Source organism: Sphaerodactylus townsendi, linkage group LG03 (assembly GCF_021028975.2).
Source record: "Sphaerodactylus townsendi isolate TG3544 linkage group LG03, MPM_Stown_v2.3, whole genome shotgun sequence".
In the NCBI taxonomy this organism is placed as follows: domain Eukaryota; kingdom Metazoa; phylum Chordata; class Lepidosauria; order Squamata; family Sphaerodactylidae; genus Sphaerodactylus; species Sphaerodactylus townsendi.
The window spans coordinates 173493919-173510259 of record NC_059427.1 but is presented as its reverse complement, the minus strand read 5'-3'; the positions used below and the strand labels follow the sequence as shown (position 1 = coordinate 173510259).

At 46.5% G+C, this 16341-nt stretch overlaps 1 protein-coding gene across 1 annotated transcript in view; it reads right to left on the bottom strand.

Moving 5' to 3' along the window:
* Positions 1–13369: 13369 nt before the first annotated feature.
* Positions 13370–16341, bottom strand: part of DHH (desert hedgehog signaling molecule) — a 39958-nt gene continuing 36986 nt past the window's right edge. The window contains exon 3 of the mRNA XM_048490436.1: positions 13370–15376. Within this exon, the coding sequence (XP_048346393.1) occupies positions 14703–15376 (674 nt within the window). The 3' untranslated portion in view covers positions 13370–14702. The remainder of the gene's footprint in view (positions 15377–16341) is intronic.

Here is a 16341-nt window from a genome sequence, read left to right as displayed (position 1 = left end):
GAAGAACTCATCAACAAATTTGAGATACTCTCTCCGGGAGATTGTTGAGGGAACCTGGCTACCAGCCCACAGAGGATCTTTCCTCTTTTAGAGTGATGCAAAAGACGAACAAGTGTTTTACAATAGACTGTAGACATCTCAAAAGGCAAATGAGACAGATCTTATGCAACTTCAGAAGCAACAGTCTCCCCCACCTGCCCCCAAAACTATTTTATTCTGAAACAAAACCTAATGCAAGCTCTCCAAGCAAATCAGAGAAAAGAATCATCGAATCCAACTGGAAACCCTTGATTCAGACTGTCCTGAAAAAAGAATGACTCAAGGGGTTTCTGTGGTGTGGCTGGTGGTATGCGTACTTCTCCCACACCAACAACCGCCATAGACCAACATCTGTGGTTCTCTTACTTTCAAGAGGTGTTTGGTGACAACAGTGAACTTCTGCCCCCCTGACACCCCACGCTCCACCTTCACCTTCCCTACATGGCCTCCAGTGCTCGCATTGAAGAAATTAAACCTTTGAGTTGAACAACTGAAGTCCCATAAAGCCCCCGGCCCAGGCGTCCTTCCGCCTGGTTATTTAAAACATTCATTGACTGGTGGTCTCAGCTTCTAGCTTTGCTATTTGCAGCAGTTAATGGCACTTTAGCATAGTCCCCTCTTCGTGGACCAATGCCATAGTAACATAATATTTAAAAAAGGAGACCCTAATCAGCCAGTCAATTACAGACCCACATTAGCCTCCTATCAATAACTGGTAAGCTTTATGCTAAATGCTTATTGAACAAGCTCTCATCCTGGTTTGACAGCAACAGGATATTGGGCTTAGAACAAGTTGGTTGCAACAACGGGCATACCACAATAGATCACTGTATGCTTTTAAATATGAGATTAAATACTCCAAATTCACCAAGAGACAAAGTTAACCTCTATACTGCAACTATCGATCTAAAAGGGGCTTTTGATTCAGTGGTAAAGAGAGCTCCTCTGGCAAAAACTGGAGGCACTGGAAATCGATCCCAAACTTTTAAGCTTATAAAAGCCCTGCACACCAACAACGCTTGTCAGAGTGAAATGCCAGCCTCTTGGCCTATTGACCCCTAAAATTAGAGTAACCAAAGGGGAGTCAAACAAGGTTGTTTACTGGCCCCCTTCCTGTTCAATCTGTTTTTAAATGACCTTGCCCCTACTTTGAGAACAATTGACTCACACTGTCCCTTGTTAGGGAACATGCCACTGCCAATTCTGCTTTATGCTGATGATGCGCTCTTACTATCTCGCTCCAAGGTTGGTCTATCTCACCTCCTACATGAATGCAGTGAATATTGCAATAACAACCTGCTGTCAATTAACCCTCTCAAATCTAAGATCATGGTCTTTTCAAGTACCTTCAAGATTTCTAACTGGCACTTAGATAATGACTCTATTGAACAGGTTAAGTTCTTCAAATATTTGGGAATCAATTTCCATCCTGAATCCTGGTTAAGGTCAAACATGGGGAAACTGTTGTCCAAGAGCTGTCAAATCACCTCTGCTGCCATTGAAAGGTTTTTCTTTACTAAAGGTGGCAGATTTATTCCGGCTGCTTTGGGGTATTTAATGTAAGGTGTCCCAACAACTTCTCTATAGGGTTTCCCTATGGATGAGAAGCCTGGCATATATCCTTGGAGGCCGAGAATACAATCTAAATTTTTATATAAGCTTTTTTGGGGTCCCCCATTGCGTACCCTCGGCTGCCCTCTGCCTCGAGGCAGGACTACACCTCTTAAGAACAAAAGCATGGTGGGCCACCTTTAAATTTTTGGATTACGGTTATGTGTTTCCTTAACAACCCTAATAGTCTCATTTATTGCACCCTCCACGAACTTCAATCTTCTACCTGGTGGGCTCATATCAAATCAAAGATTTCCTCCCTGGGTCTTTCTTGGGACCAGCTCCTTATGCTTTCTCCTAGCGAGATACAACGTTGTATCAAGGTACGGCTATTCGATCAGGAACACCAACATCTAGTTAGTAAAGCAAGGAGCTTGTTCTCTCCCCTCCATTTTAACATCATGCCCGGGAAATGCAAGACAGCTGCATATTTAAACATCTTGTCTGACCCTAAGTTGAGGTGGCTATTGACCAGAGCGAGAACCAACACATTTCCACTAACCTTTTCCCCAGAGAGATTCACGGTACCTTCACAGCAAAAGCGTACCTGTGAACACTGTCAAACCTCTGAGGAGTCATTGGAGCACATTTTATTAGTTTGTCCAAAATTTAACGATTTTAGACCAAACCTGTTTTTAGGGGATCCCTTCCTGGGCCATCCAGGCCTTTTTATTCTTATATTGACCTATCTTCACAAATACAGAGAATCCCAAGCAACTGGACATAGTGGCCAAATTCTTGCTCACTATTACGAAATGATTTCCTGGTTTCCTCTTTCGCTCTGATGTATGCATTTTTGAAACAGGAGTACCTGTTTTATCTCGTAAAACTGTATTTGGATTACTTAGTTCTGCTATGTTTTAATGCCTAATAAAGGTCTTTGAACTTTGAGATCTGGCAGCTGTGAAATCTACCATCATCATCATCATCATCATCATCATCATCATCATCATCATCATCATCATCATCATCATCATCATCATCATCATCGAGATTAATCCCCTGCACTCCCTCTGGTAGGATGAAATATCCAAGTTCAGCTGTTGTGAAAATGCAGCGTCTCTCAAAGTCCAATCTAAATGGGCCACCGGGGGTGTCCAACTCTGGCACTTCAGTTGTTCATGGACTACAACTCCCATCAGCCCCTTCTGGCATGGTCAATTGGCCTTGCCTGCAGGGGCTGATGGGAATTGTAGCCCATGAACATCTGAAGTGCCAGAGTTGGACACCTCTGGGCTAGGCAAAACTCATTAGAAGAGCATGCGTTTATGGAATAAATTAAACCAACTAATATATAAAAGTCTTGTCTGAATGTTCTGAGGTTGTAAGAAACCTCTTGCTCATATGCCAGCCCAGAAGTCTAAGCAGTCAAATCTCCTGATCAGCGACTTCGGGTCAACACTGTTTTTCAGTTGTCATTGCAAAAGTAATGTCTTCTAATTTTTGTTTTCGTAAATAATAATGAAATTTAACTATTTCAAACTTGACATTTTAATTAATTAACATTCAAGCATAGAAAAAGTGAGTCTTGTGCCCCCTTAAACACAATGTTTTATTCTGGCATAAGCTTTCAGTCACTAAAGTCTGCCTCCTTAGACACTGTGATCTTCACAGCAAGTGTGGTGTGGTGGTTAAGAGCAGTGGGCTCTAATGTAGAGAACCAGGTTTGATTCCCATGCCTCTACATGTTGGTGGACATGTTGGTGAGCAGCAGTGGCATAGGAAGTTAAGAGCTCGTGTATCTAATCTGGAGGAACTGGGTTTGATTCCCAGCTCTGCCGCCTGAGCTGTGGAGGCTTATCTGGGGAATTCAGATTAGCCTGTGCACTCCCACACACGCCAGCTGGGTGACCTTGGGCTAGTCACAGCTTCTCGGAGCTCTCTCAGCCCCACCCACCTCACAGGGTGTTTGTTGTGAGGGGGGAAGGGCAAGGAGATTGTAAGCCCCTTTGAGTCTCCTGCAGGAGAGAAAGGGGGGATATAAATCCAAACTCCTCTTCTTCCTCCTCCTCTTCTTCCTCCTCCTCTTCTTCTTCCTCCTCCTCCTCCTCTTCTTCCTCTTCTTCCTCTTCTTCCTCTTCTTCCTCCTCCTCCTCCTCCTCCTCACATAGGAAGAATGAGAAGAGTGTGGATTTCTCTCCTGTAAGGAGACTTTGGGTGGCTTATGTTCCTCTCTCCACAACAACCATCTTGCAAGGTAGGTGGGGCTGAGAGAGTTCGGAGAGAACTGTGACTAGCCCCAGCAGGAATGTCAAGTGGAGAAACAAATCTGGTTCACCAGATAAGAATCTGCTGCTCATATGGAGGAGCAAGGAATTAAACCCTGTTGTCCACATTAGAGTCCACCTGCTCTTAACCACTATACCACACTGGCTCTCTGTAGTGGATTGTACTCCATAGAAGCTTGTATTGAAATAAAACTTTGTCAATGTTTCAAGGTGTTGCTGTTTTCTGCAACAGATCGAAAGACTGTAGAATTATTGCAGTGGAAGCTATCAGAAGTTTTCTATTCATTCTCATACTGGAGCACCAGAGGGCAGCAGAAACCACAAAACCAGTACTAAAAGCGGTATTGAGGCAGCTCAAAGTCAGCCCCAAACAAATTTGGTATAAACTACAGCCCATCATCATCAGATGCATAAAAGAACATAAGAACATAAGAACAAGCCAGCTGGATCAGACCGGAGTCCATCTAGTCCAGCTCTCTGCTACTCGCAGTGGCCCAAAAGGATGCCTTAAGTGTATACAAACAAATTGTAAATAGTCTCATTATTCATTTTTAGCAGCAGAAAAGAGCAAGAGTCCAGGAGCATCTTAAAGACATAACAAAGTTTCTGGTAGAGTATAACCTTCCGTGAATCATGCAGATCACTTCTTCACGTACAGTGAGCTACAAAGTTTTATGTCTCACAAAATCACCAAGTTTCTGATGTGCCACTGGATTCTTTGTAGCTACAACAGATTAAGATGGCAATCCCCCTGGAATGCATTTAACAATCAAAAGTTCCCCATGGCCGTCAGTTCTATTCCTGTGTAAATACAGACCTCGAGGATAGATCTTGATTGCTGCAGTCCAGCCACTGGTAAACACGTTTAAATCTCCATTGATATCAACGGAAGGAACTGATAATATAGGATTGACTTTGCCATCAAAACCAACAGGACCCAAAACCACTTATCTGAGGTTGATAGTCATGTCTCACCTGTTTGAAGGATTCCTGTGTTTGCAGTTTGTTTCCCGATGACTCACTGTTTGTTATATTGCTCCCCTGATCTGTAGATCTGTGGCCTTGTAGGGTAGTGGGAGCAGCAGCAGCGTAGTGGTTAAGAGCAGGTGCATTCTGATCTGGAGGAACGGGTTTGATTCCCCGCTCTGCCGCCTGAGCTGTGGAGGCTTATCTGGGGAATTCAGATTAGCCTGTGCGCTCCAGCACACACCAGCTGGGGGACCTTGGGCTAGTCACAGCTTCTCAGAGCTCTCTCAGCCCCACCCACCTCACAGGGTGTTTGTTGTGAGGGGGGAAGGCCAAGGAGATTGTCAGCCCCTTTAAGTCTCCTACAGGAGAGAAAGGGGGGGATATCAATCCAAACTCCTCCTCCTCCTTCTCCTCCTCCTTCTCCTTCTCCTCCTCCTTCTTCTTAATGCAGTACTAGCGGGCCCGGCCACGCGTTGCTGTGGCAATTGTCCTTCTCATCACAGTCTACAACCCACACAGATGTCCATGCAGGTCCAATGATCCCCAGCATAGCCTTTTGGGGTGGTCAAATGGAATCCCTCTTTCCCTTTTCAATGCACATCATTATATGGTGCGGTCTTGTTTTTTTAGTATAAGGTAACCCTTTCCATTCCACAACAGAACTGTCCAGAGTCTCACGAGATCCTGCTGTCCATGGAGGCTAATTGACATGCACAGTAGTCCCTGGCTCAGGTAAGGAACAGAACTAGGGGCGAAACAGTCGAACTTGCAGTAGAAGGCAAGAAGGATGGTGAGGAGCGTTCAGATCGAGGAGACCAGCTCCCTGGAGCCGTAATGAAAGAAGCGGAGCCGGTAGTGTTGGTTTGCCCCCACCCTGCAGATTTTCTTAGAAGAAAAAGGCAAACTCCAGCTCGCTTTTAGTAAAAGAGAGGAGGTGGTAGATGTGTATGAGAGTATGTGTGTTGTGTGGTAGCAGTGGGTGAGGCACAGAGAGTGAAAGTTACCTGCCTGTGAGGGGGGAACCCCACCTGACGTCTCACACGGCAAAGTGTGTATGTGTTTCACTTCCACTCGTATTACCTAACAGTATTACCTATTTACTGTTTTCACTGCTCATCTCTGACCATCTGCACGAACATTCTAAGGGTGACAGTTAAACACAGCCAGCTTCATGGCCTGGTACGCCAGGAAAAAGACAATTTACTTGGCTCAGGTATGGATTTTCGGTGATTTGAAGGTCCGATTACCTGCCCGCAACAGGGAGGGATGTCCTGTGAAAATTTGGGGGCGATCCATCCAGCAGCTTCTGAAGGAGACCGTCAGGGACAAACACACGTTTAGATTTTTATATATATAGATAATTGATTTCTACCTGTTATTGCCAAAGGTCCCAAATTGAAGCTCAATCCTCAATTCCTACTCTCTGAGTCCATTTTTTAAACATCCCCTTTATTGGTTTTTAGTTAAATTAGAATGGATACATACAGATATGTTCCACCACTTTTCTGCTCTACACTGGAGGTTTTTTTACCCATGTTAATCCATGAAAAATATTATGGACCATCACCAATATGAACGTGCTTATTTTGATCAGACAGTGACATCCTGTTTTTACCAAAATAATCCCATAGAGGGCAGCACAACTTTCTCCCGCTCCGCTTCTTCAGCTCAAAATGCCCCGACAATTCTGCTGGGGGGTAGGGTGGGGGGATTGCCACAGGAGGGGGAAGCAAGACATGCATTGCACAAAAATTGAGGCCATCTCATGTTTGGGTGGTCCTGGTCTTTCCACCAGTTTTGCAGACCAATTGCAGGTGCCTTTACCGACAAGAACATCTTGCTATGCTCGGCATGACTGATTCCAAAATAAGTACTTCATGGATTTGCGCTTTATCCTTCACATACCTAGGCCAAGAGTGAACACTGGCATGCTAACATAGACCCCTTCCGCACATGCAAATAATGACATACTTTCAATCCACGTTCACAATTGTTTGCAAGTGGATTTTGCTATTCCGCACAGTAAAAGCCAGCTTCAATGTGGATTGAAAGTGCATTATTCTGCCGGGCCCTGACATCTGGGCCAACTGTCATCTCAGACTCGCCATTCCTCCCTTTTGGAGGGGGAATTTTAGATTAGGAGAATACTGGGCCATGCTTCCCCTTTTGGGAGGGAGGAAATCACAATAGTAGACTATTGAACGCCATCTATTTTACTGTATTTTATTATATTTATTAGGAACGTTTTTTATGGTTGTCACTACTTTTAAATGTTTTAACTACTTATATTGTTTTCCCTCTGCTGTACACCGCCCAGAGCCCTCCGGGGATGGGGCGGTATAAAAGCTTAAATAAATAAATAAATAAATAAATGTGCGGAAGGGGTCATAGACTGCCTCCACTCCATATTACAGAAGTAGTGCATATCCTTACATGTGCTTCGCCCTTGAGACTCTGACTGCTTGTTAGGTGCATGTGGGGACTGCAATCCAAATATTTTGTTGATTGTCAGTGTATCTAATGCTGGCTGGAATGTCTTTTGCCAAATGACCTGAGCTTTGTAGGGTAAAAAGAACCCTCCATCCTGGAGGTTTTTGGTTAGGAAGTGATCTCTCTCAACCAACACTTTGATTTTTAGTGAGGCTTTACAGTACTGCTTGAGAGTCCTATAACTAATCAACTTTGCATCTTGATTGATTAAGGTCATACCCACCCACCTGCGTCCCCTAAGCATACTTACTAGGCAAGAGAAAGCCCCATCCATGTTAGTGGAATTTACTTTTATGTAAACTTCTGGGCGGTTTGAAACAAACCAATCCAATTTATAGGTCCCAAAATTGTATTTGGGCGTCTTAGTTGATAGTTCCATGGGAATGTCAACTCAATGCATGGCAGCTGTGAAATAAGGCAAACTCTATGCTGGGAATCATTAGAAAAAGAATTGATAATAAAACTGCAAGGATTGTCATGCCCTTATATAAAGCAGTGGTGCGACCGCACTTGGAGTACTGTGTCCAGTTCTGGTCGCCACATCTCAAAAAGGATATTGAAGAGATAGAAAAAGAAGAGGTGCAGAGAGGAAGACAGCCGAGGGATGATTAGAAGGACTGGAGCACCTTCCACTTATACATGAGGAAGAGGGCTGCAGCAGTTTGGAGGACTCTTTCGTTTGGAGAGGAGACGGCTGAGGGGGGATATGATTGAAGTCTATAAAATTATGCATGGGATAGAAAATGTTGACAGAGAGAAATTTTTCTCTCTTTCTCACAATACTAGAACCAGGGGGCATACATTGAAAATGCTGGGGGGAAGAATTAGGACTAATAAAAGGAAACACTTCTTCACCTGACGATGTGATTTGGTGTTTGGAATATGCTGCCACAGGAGGTGGTGGTGGCCACTAACCTGGATAGCTTTAAAAAGGGCTTGGACAGATTTATAGAGGAGAAGTCGATCTATGGCTACCAATCTTGATCCTCCTTGATCTCAGATTGCAAATGCCTTAGCAGACCTGGTGCTCGGGAGCAGCAGCAGCAGCAGCAGCAGCAGAAGGCCATAGCTTTCACATCCTGCCTGTGAGCTCCAAAAGGCACCTGGTGGGCCACTGCGAGTAGCAGAGAGCTGGACTAGATGGACTCTGGTCTGATCCAGCTGGCTTGTTCTTATGTTCTTCTGTATCTTGGCCTGTTCCATTGAATTTAAAAACTGACCAATGGGATTTCGTATCTTATTTGCTGGAGAAGAAAATGGTTTGCTTCTGCTAACGTGTTCTTTGCCCGCTTCTGCCTCTGCTGCCCCCAGCTGCTCTGAGCCGGTCTTTTTCTCCACCTTCCCTAATGATACGAGATGAGCCTTGGAAATACCACCGGTGCTGGGAGCTTTATTTAGGAGCAGCCTGCTTAAGCAGGAAAGGGGGCTGAAGTCGTGGGAGCAGGTGAGGCTATTTCTGTGCCCTGCATTACAGCCACCTTTCTAATCTGGCATCCTGTGGACTGGCAACTCCTAAAACCTTCAAGGCAGCACAAAGGAAGCCGAGCCGGCTGCATCACACACACGAGCTCCCCCCACGCTTAGCTCCAAAGGCTTTAGGATGGATAAAGCCGTTTCCCTCCCACCAGGCGCTCCAGACAGGGCTGTGGGCGCAACCTTCTCCAAACAAAGGCACTCTTTTCAGGGTCACAAGCTCGGTTTGGCATTTCGCTGCAGCAGAGACCCATTGAGGACTTAGCATTCCTCATAGGATGATGGATTGGAAGCATCCACAATATGAGCTTGGTGGTGGGTTCATCACGCTTTGGTGCAAAGGTTATGCCCACCGTACCGGCAACAATGCACACAGGACGGATTCTGTGGAGAGCCAGGGTGGTGTTGTGGTTAAGAGCAGATGGGCTGTAATGTGGAGAATTGGGTTTGATTCCCCAGTCCTCCACGTGAGTGGCGGACTTGTTGGGTGAACCAGGCTTGTTTCCCCACTCCTACATTCCTGCCGGGTGACTTTGGGCCAGTCACATTTCTTTTCTCAGCCCCACCTATCTCACAAGGTTTCTGCCGTGGGGAGAGGAAGGGAAGGAGTTTGTGAGCCCTTTTGAGTCTTTTTACAGGAGAGAAAGGGGGGCGGGTGGTATAAATCCAAACTCTTCTTCTTCTTCTTCATAGACGTCTCTACCCCATAACCTGGGCAAGGGAGGGAAGGGGAGGGGCCCCGGCATCTGGACAGGGCCCATCCACCCCAGTGCAGGGAGGAGAGGGGTGGCATGCAAGGGAGGGGCGGGAGGGGGTTTCAACTTGGTTTAGCCTCCTGACTTTCAACTAGCTCGGTATAAGGGGTTTTCCCCCTCCCCTCCCTTGCATGCCACCCCTCACTCACTCCCCGCCTTTGCATGCCACCCCTCCATCCCCTCCCTCCACTAGGGTGGGTGGGCAAGGTCCAGATGCTGGGCCTCCTCCCGCCCCTCCCTTGCATGCCACCCATCCCCATCCCCTCCCTCCACCAGAGTGGCTGGGCCATGTTCAGATGCCTGGCCCCTTCCCTCCCTTGCATGCCACCCCTGCTAAATTGGTAACATGTGAGAAAATTGGTTTAAACAAATCTTGTGTTAAATACTGAGGGATATGTTCTGTTATTGTGTGTGAGATACCATACCTTCTGTCTTTGTTCCATCACTGCCCAGTTCAAATTTTCCTGGTGTGCCTGACAATGCCATCTCAGTATTCCAATATTAGGTCAGTAAGAGAGTTACCACTTACACAAAGACTGGGTCAAAAGGATACAGGCGAGTCATGTGTCTCCGTGTTCTTTTTAAAGCCTCATTCTCATTGGCCCCTTCTGCACAAGCAAAGGCAAGGTGGCGGCTTCAACCAAACACGACTGATTCAGAAACAGGCCCAAAACGAAGTGTTGATTGGAATTTTTGATTGCTCAGTAATATATCACACATGGGACTTAGATCTTGTGTAAAGTCATTTACACTTTTAAAAAAGTAAAGTCATTTACACTTTAAAAAAATTAAGTGGATTGAAAGTGCGTTATTCTGCATGTGTGGAAGGGGCCATTGTGACGGTAAAACTGTGACCTGGACGGTACCATTTCAAACTATAGGTTCAACTAAACTACTTTTCTCCTTTAAATGTCAGCTTTCTGTGTGCAAGGAATGTTTTGCATGGTGATTTCCAGCCCGTGATGCTTCCTGCCTGTCCACTCCCAAATGGGAAACCCAAATATGAGATTGCAGGTGGTGGATTTCAGCTTTCAATGTCTTTTCAGATACAAATGTCATGCAAACAGAGAGTTAGTTCCCCCCTTTCCTTGATGTACTGATTTTCTATCTGCAGGGAGTTTTAAACTCAGAGAAGTACTCCAAAATGCGATCCTTGAGTTTCAAGCAGTTTAGTCCATTCTGCAACCACATGGTCTCACAAGTGTGAACGAGACTTGGGTTAAAAGTTTGATGGCCACAGGAAGAACGGGACACTTTCCATGGGCAACGTGGCCTTCTTCAGTGCAGTACCCCTCTGAATTCTTCTTCCTAGATTGGGTCTCAAGCTTGCTCCTTGGTTTAACCTCCTGACTTTCAACTGGCTTGGGAGTTTAAAAATTATGCAAACCTCTGCTTTGCAATTGTACTGTTGTGGGTATTCTGGGTTGTGTGGTTGTACTGTTGTGGGTTTTCTGGGCTGTGCGGTTGTGGTCTGGTTGTTTTTGCTCCGACCAGACCACAGCCTCACAGCCCAGAAAACCCACAACAGCCCATTGATTCTGGCTGTGAAAGCTTTTGACAAGAATTGTACAAATCTCTGTCCACTCGAAAGGGACTATATAATTGGCTGTTGAAGGGTTTTGGGGCTGCGTAGCTGCGATCTGCTAGTTTTTGCTCCTAACGTTTCGCCCACAAAAGAACTTCCAGACCATGGCCACATAGCCTGAAAAAATCCACAACAGCCGGCTGATTCTGGCCGTGAAAACGTTTGACAAGACATTATGGAATGAATGAAGAATAAAGTGCAGGTCTGGATTTAACCTGGAAACGATGTGGCATTTGTTCTTAAAAAAAAAAAAAAAACCTCTTTCCCCCCAACTTCATCCAAGGAACCTGGAGATTGTCAGTTTTGATATAAGGGAAATTTGCACTTGTTCAGCGACTCTGTCTCCATCCCATCTCCAAGTTTAGAGAAAAAGGAGATTGCATTCCAGGCTAATTCTAGTGTTCAAGATACATTCAAGGACTCCCTGCCACCTCGGTATAAGAAACGAAACTGGCTCCTCTGAGAGAGAGGGAATGGACTTCTGCTGGGAATCCACTAGCAAATGATAGTACGATACAAGCAATCATTCATGAATAGGAGCGGCAGTGGCGTAGTGGTTAAGAACAGGTGCGCTCTAATCTGGAGAACTGGGTTTGATCCCCCACTCTGCCACTTGAGGCTTATCTCGTGAACCAGATTAGCTTGTACACTCCAACACGTGCCAGCTATATAACCTTGGGCTAATCACAGTTTTTCGGAGCTCTCTCAGCCCCACCCACCTCACAGGGTGTTTGTTGTGAGGGGGGAAGGGCAAGGAGATTGTCAGCCCCTTTGAGTCTCCTACAGGAGAGAAAGGGGAGTATAAATCTAAACTCTTCTTCTTTTCTTCTTCTATCTGAAGAAAAGGCTTTGAGTATCTAAGGGAATGGCATGCAGTGGCTTCCCAGCCATAGATTCCCACATTGGAAACAGGTCCAGGACAAAGTTCTGGCACAGAGGAATTTCTATCAAGCACCCACTTGTCGTCGACCCACCCTCGTTCTACTGGCACCTGCTGCCGAAGTCTGAAGAGTCTCTCTCTCTGCTGTTGCTGCCCCACAGAGGAGAGTTAGAAGTGGGGCTAGACAGAGCAAGAGAGGACAGAGTCAGCCAGCCAGACTTCACGCCCACACACCTCAGCGTAAACAGTTGCCTCTCTCAGCTCCCAGCTCTCTCTTGACCTTCATTATACAAAATGCCAGAGGCAGGAATGCGAAACAGGATCAGAAAGAGTATGAAATGGTGGCACACAGTCAAACATCTTGGTGGGAGGCGCTGGGGGCACCCTCCCGGCATGGCTGGAAGGGCCAAGAAGGCAGGCTGGTGCAGGGCAGGGGAGCAAAAATCAGGACTGGGTCGTGCGGGTGTAGGAAATCTCCTGGCGTAGTGGTTAAGAGCAGGTGTACTCTAATCTGGAGGAACCGGGTTTGATTCCCCGCTCTGCTGCCTGAGCCGTGGAGGCTTATCTGGGGAATTCAGATTAGCTTGTACATTCCCACACACGCCAGCTGGGTGACTTTGGGCTAGTCACAGTTCTTCTGAGCTCTCTCAGCCCCACCTACCTCACAGGGTGTTTGTTGTGAGGGGGGAAGGGAAAGGAGTTTGTAAGCGCCTTTGAGTCTCCTTACAGGAGAGAAAGGGGGGCTTATAAATCCAACTCTTCTTCTTCTTCATCAACGTTTGCAAAGAGCAGATTCATCTACTCAAAGGCTCATTCCGCACATGCAAAATAATGCACTTTCAAACTGCTTTCAGTGCTCTTTGAAGCTGTGCGGAATAGCAAAATCCACTTGCAAACTGTTGTGAAAGTGGTTTGAAAATGCATTATTTTGCGTGTACGGGCCAAAGAGATGCATCTCCTGGCTCTTTTCAAACTGATAGTGGGATACTAGATTGGGTCTGGAAGGGCTAGGTTCAAATCCCCATTTCTGCCATGAAAGCTTGCTGGGTGACCTTGAGCCACTTGTGCACACTCAACCCGATCTACCTCACAGGGTCATTGTGCGAATAAAATGGAAGAGAGGAGATTGACACAAGACACTTCCATTGGGGAGAAAAAGGGAGTTTCGGTGAAGTAAACAAATGGATGAATAGAAATCACGGGATTAGGACGAAGTTAATGTGCCTGATGAACATAATCCCACCATATTCCAGAGATGAACAATAAACATCAGTGGTTCTGGTTCATCCTGGTGTGCGGCAGTAGGAGCTCTGGCACAAACAACAACAACAACAACAACAACAACCAACCCAAATGGTGTATTGGGAGTCACTGGTCAAAAAAAGAGGCTGAAATCAGACTGCAAGAGGTACATTCGAAAGCAGCTGTAATTCCTCTATTAATTTGTGCCTCCCACCCCTTCCAAGAAGCACTTTGTGCCGCGTGAGTCAGAAATTCTCTTTAGTTAACATAGGATTGAGAGAAAACAAAACTTAAAAGCAATGCTTGGAAAAAAAGTAACCTTTCCTTTCTCCACCAGCCAATCATCAAATTAGACAAGAGGTGGAAACAGCCCACCATTAAATTACCGCTTATAAATATAAAAAATAAAAACTCTGGATCTGTAACTAAGAGTTAATCTTGTTGCTTCAAAGGGGAATGGCAGGGAAAGGAAGGGTTAAAAGCTCGGCCACCTCCGACCTTCAGTAGTGATACAGAAGCACAGGCAGGGCTTGGTGAAGGTCACAAAGGCTGAGCTGGGAAGAGAACGCTGGCGCAGTGGATTCTTTTCGCAAGACCGTTTGTTCTTTACAGTCTACGACACCCTTCTGTCCCCGCCCATTGAATCCAGTGTTATGACCCAGGTGAGTAAAGAATGCTGAGTTAAAGTGATCCTGTGCACACTGTTTGAAAACACCTTTCTTCTGAACAGGTCCTGGGTGCGTTGCCTAGTCCCTCACGAGACACCCTCCCATCCCTGGGTGGCAGGCTCTCTCATCTCCTTCACTGCACGGTGTTCAGCAAGGTATTAAAATGCTGAACACAGTAAGCCCAGAAGCAAACCCCAGACCCCCTTTTCCTGTCGGACTCCAATTGCTTTCAGGTAATTCTCTGCCCTCCGACATCATTCCATCGCCCCTCTTGCTCATTCACTGAGGCAGCTGCAGCAGGAATAGAGCCATGCCCATCAATGTCAAATGGAGATCTAGACTGCAAGGGGAAATGGGGGTGGGGGTGGGGATCCTCTAAAATCAAGGTGAGTTTGTTAGCCACCTGGTTCCTTCTCTAATACAACTGAGAGTAGCTCTGCCAAGATCCCTGGAGAAAGCGGAATGGTCTTTGTATGCAGCCCATAAGCAGGAGAAGCTGCATCTGTGAGCAACACATACACCTGGCTCCCTTATTGTTGATTTCCCCCCCCCCTGCCCCAATCTATGCTTCATCCCAGCTGTAATGCTGCCACCAGGTTCCCAAACCAGAGCTCTCTCCCAGCCAAACCAAGTGCAGTGCAAGCGGGACCCAGCTAGTGTCTGACACCCTATCTTCCTGGAAAGCGTTTGTTCACTGGTGCAGGGGGAAGCTAATCCAGTGGCTCGACGAGTGATACTTCTTCGCCATGTGACATTTAAACTCTAGTCTTCAAGATGAAGGCTGTCCCGTCGCAGGATGCCCCACGCCAGCTGGTATAGAAACTGCGAATACCAATGCACCCCAGTCTCCTGTGCGCTGCAGTTCCTACCTTCGCCTTTAAGAGGCAGCAGTGAGAAGAGGCCGTGGACGAGTCGCAAGGGGGCGAAGGCCCGGTGGGCCCAGAGATGGCTCTCAAGCATGGCGTAGCAGGAGGCCAGCACCCCGTTTACCAAAAGGGTGCCATGTGAAGTCAACGGAGCATAGACCCCAACGGCCTCTTGCTGCCAAATACGGACCACCCGGGCAGGGCGAAGCCAAGGCCGGCCTGTGTGGTGTGCCAGTACTGAGTCCCCCACACGCACTTGGCTGGCAAAGATGGGGGAGAAGTCTGCTGTGCTGTTGGCTGCGTTGTGTGCAGCAAATATGAGATGGGAGGGCGTGAGGAGAAGCCGGCGGATGGGGTTCTCCGTCTCGATGGTCACAAAGGTGGTTCGCCGGTGCTGGTCCCTGTCGAGGAATGGCAAAACCTCACTAGGAGTCACTTGTCCGTTCTGGTTGACAGCGAGCACAAACTCTCCGCAGCGAAGTTCAGAAAGGTTTTTCTTTTCTCCGCTCTGTAAAGTCACCACGGCGTCACCTGGGAAACAGCCACCAGCGTGAATAGCTGCAGAGTTATCTAGAGAAAAGCAAGATGTGGTTAGAAGTTTAGTATGAGTCACAACACAAGCCTTTATTGGCATATAAAACAGGACAAAATTTTAAAACAAAACAAGGTTAAGAAATGCAGTTAAAACTACTAATTTCCAGTATAAAATTTACAACAGTTTCACAAAAGAGCACATCAGAGCTGTTCAGGAGATTGGGTATCTTATAACACTCACGCCACTGAAGAGTATCTTATAACACTCATGCCACTGAATTGCAAGAAAATGGAATTCATGTATTTCATGCGTATCTTATTGTATTTAGGGCATAGAAACAAAGAATGGTCAAGTGTTTCGACCGTAGTCATATCACATGAACAAACGCTTTTAGAACGTTCCATATTCTTAAATCTTCCCTCCAGCAGAGCTGATGGAGTTTAGTATGAGTCCAGCTAACTTGTATGAGACTAACAGCCCCACCTAGATGGGTAGGGGGCGAATGCACACAGGGAGCGGTGCAGGGAGCAGTGAAGAGAGCGGTGCAGGCAGGAGGGGCCGGTACATTTGCCCCCACCCCCCGGCCCCATAAGGCGGCAGCCCCACCGACGCAGACAGCAAATGTGCCAGGGGCTGGCTGCCCCTCAGTTCTGCAGTGGGTGAACCCGGAGGTCCAGGCCACCGCACAGTTGCGCTAGTGTTCTGAACTGGTGCCAGCATGGGGGTAGAGGCAGGCCAGAGTGTTCCCCTCCAGGTTTGTGGCCAGTTGCACCGCAGCCCTGGGTCTGGATTTACTCCACCCTTATTATTATTATTATTATTATCATCATCATCATCATCATCATCATCATCATCATCATCATCATCATCATCATCATCATCATCAATATTAATGATGTAGTATTAGTGAGAAGTGATGATAAATGATGATGATGATGATGATGATAAACTGACCTATTATAATGAAGCCCTACCCCGAAGGCTCAGAGTTTACAGAATA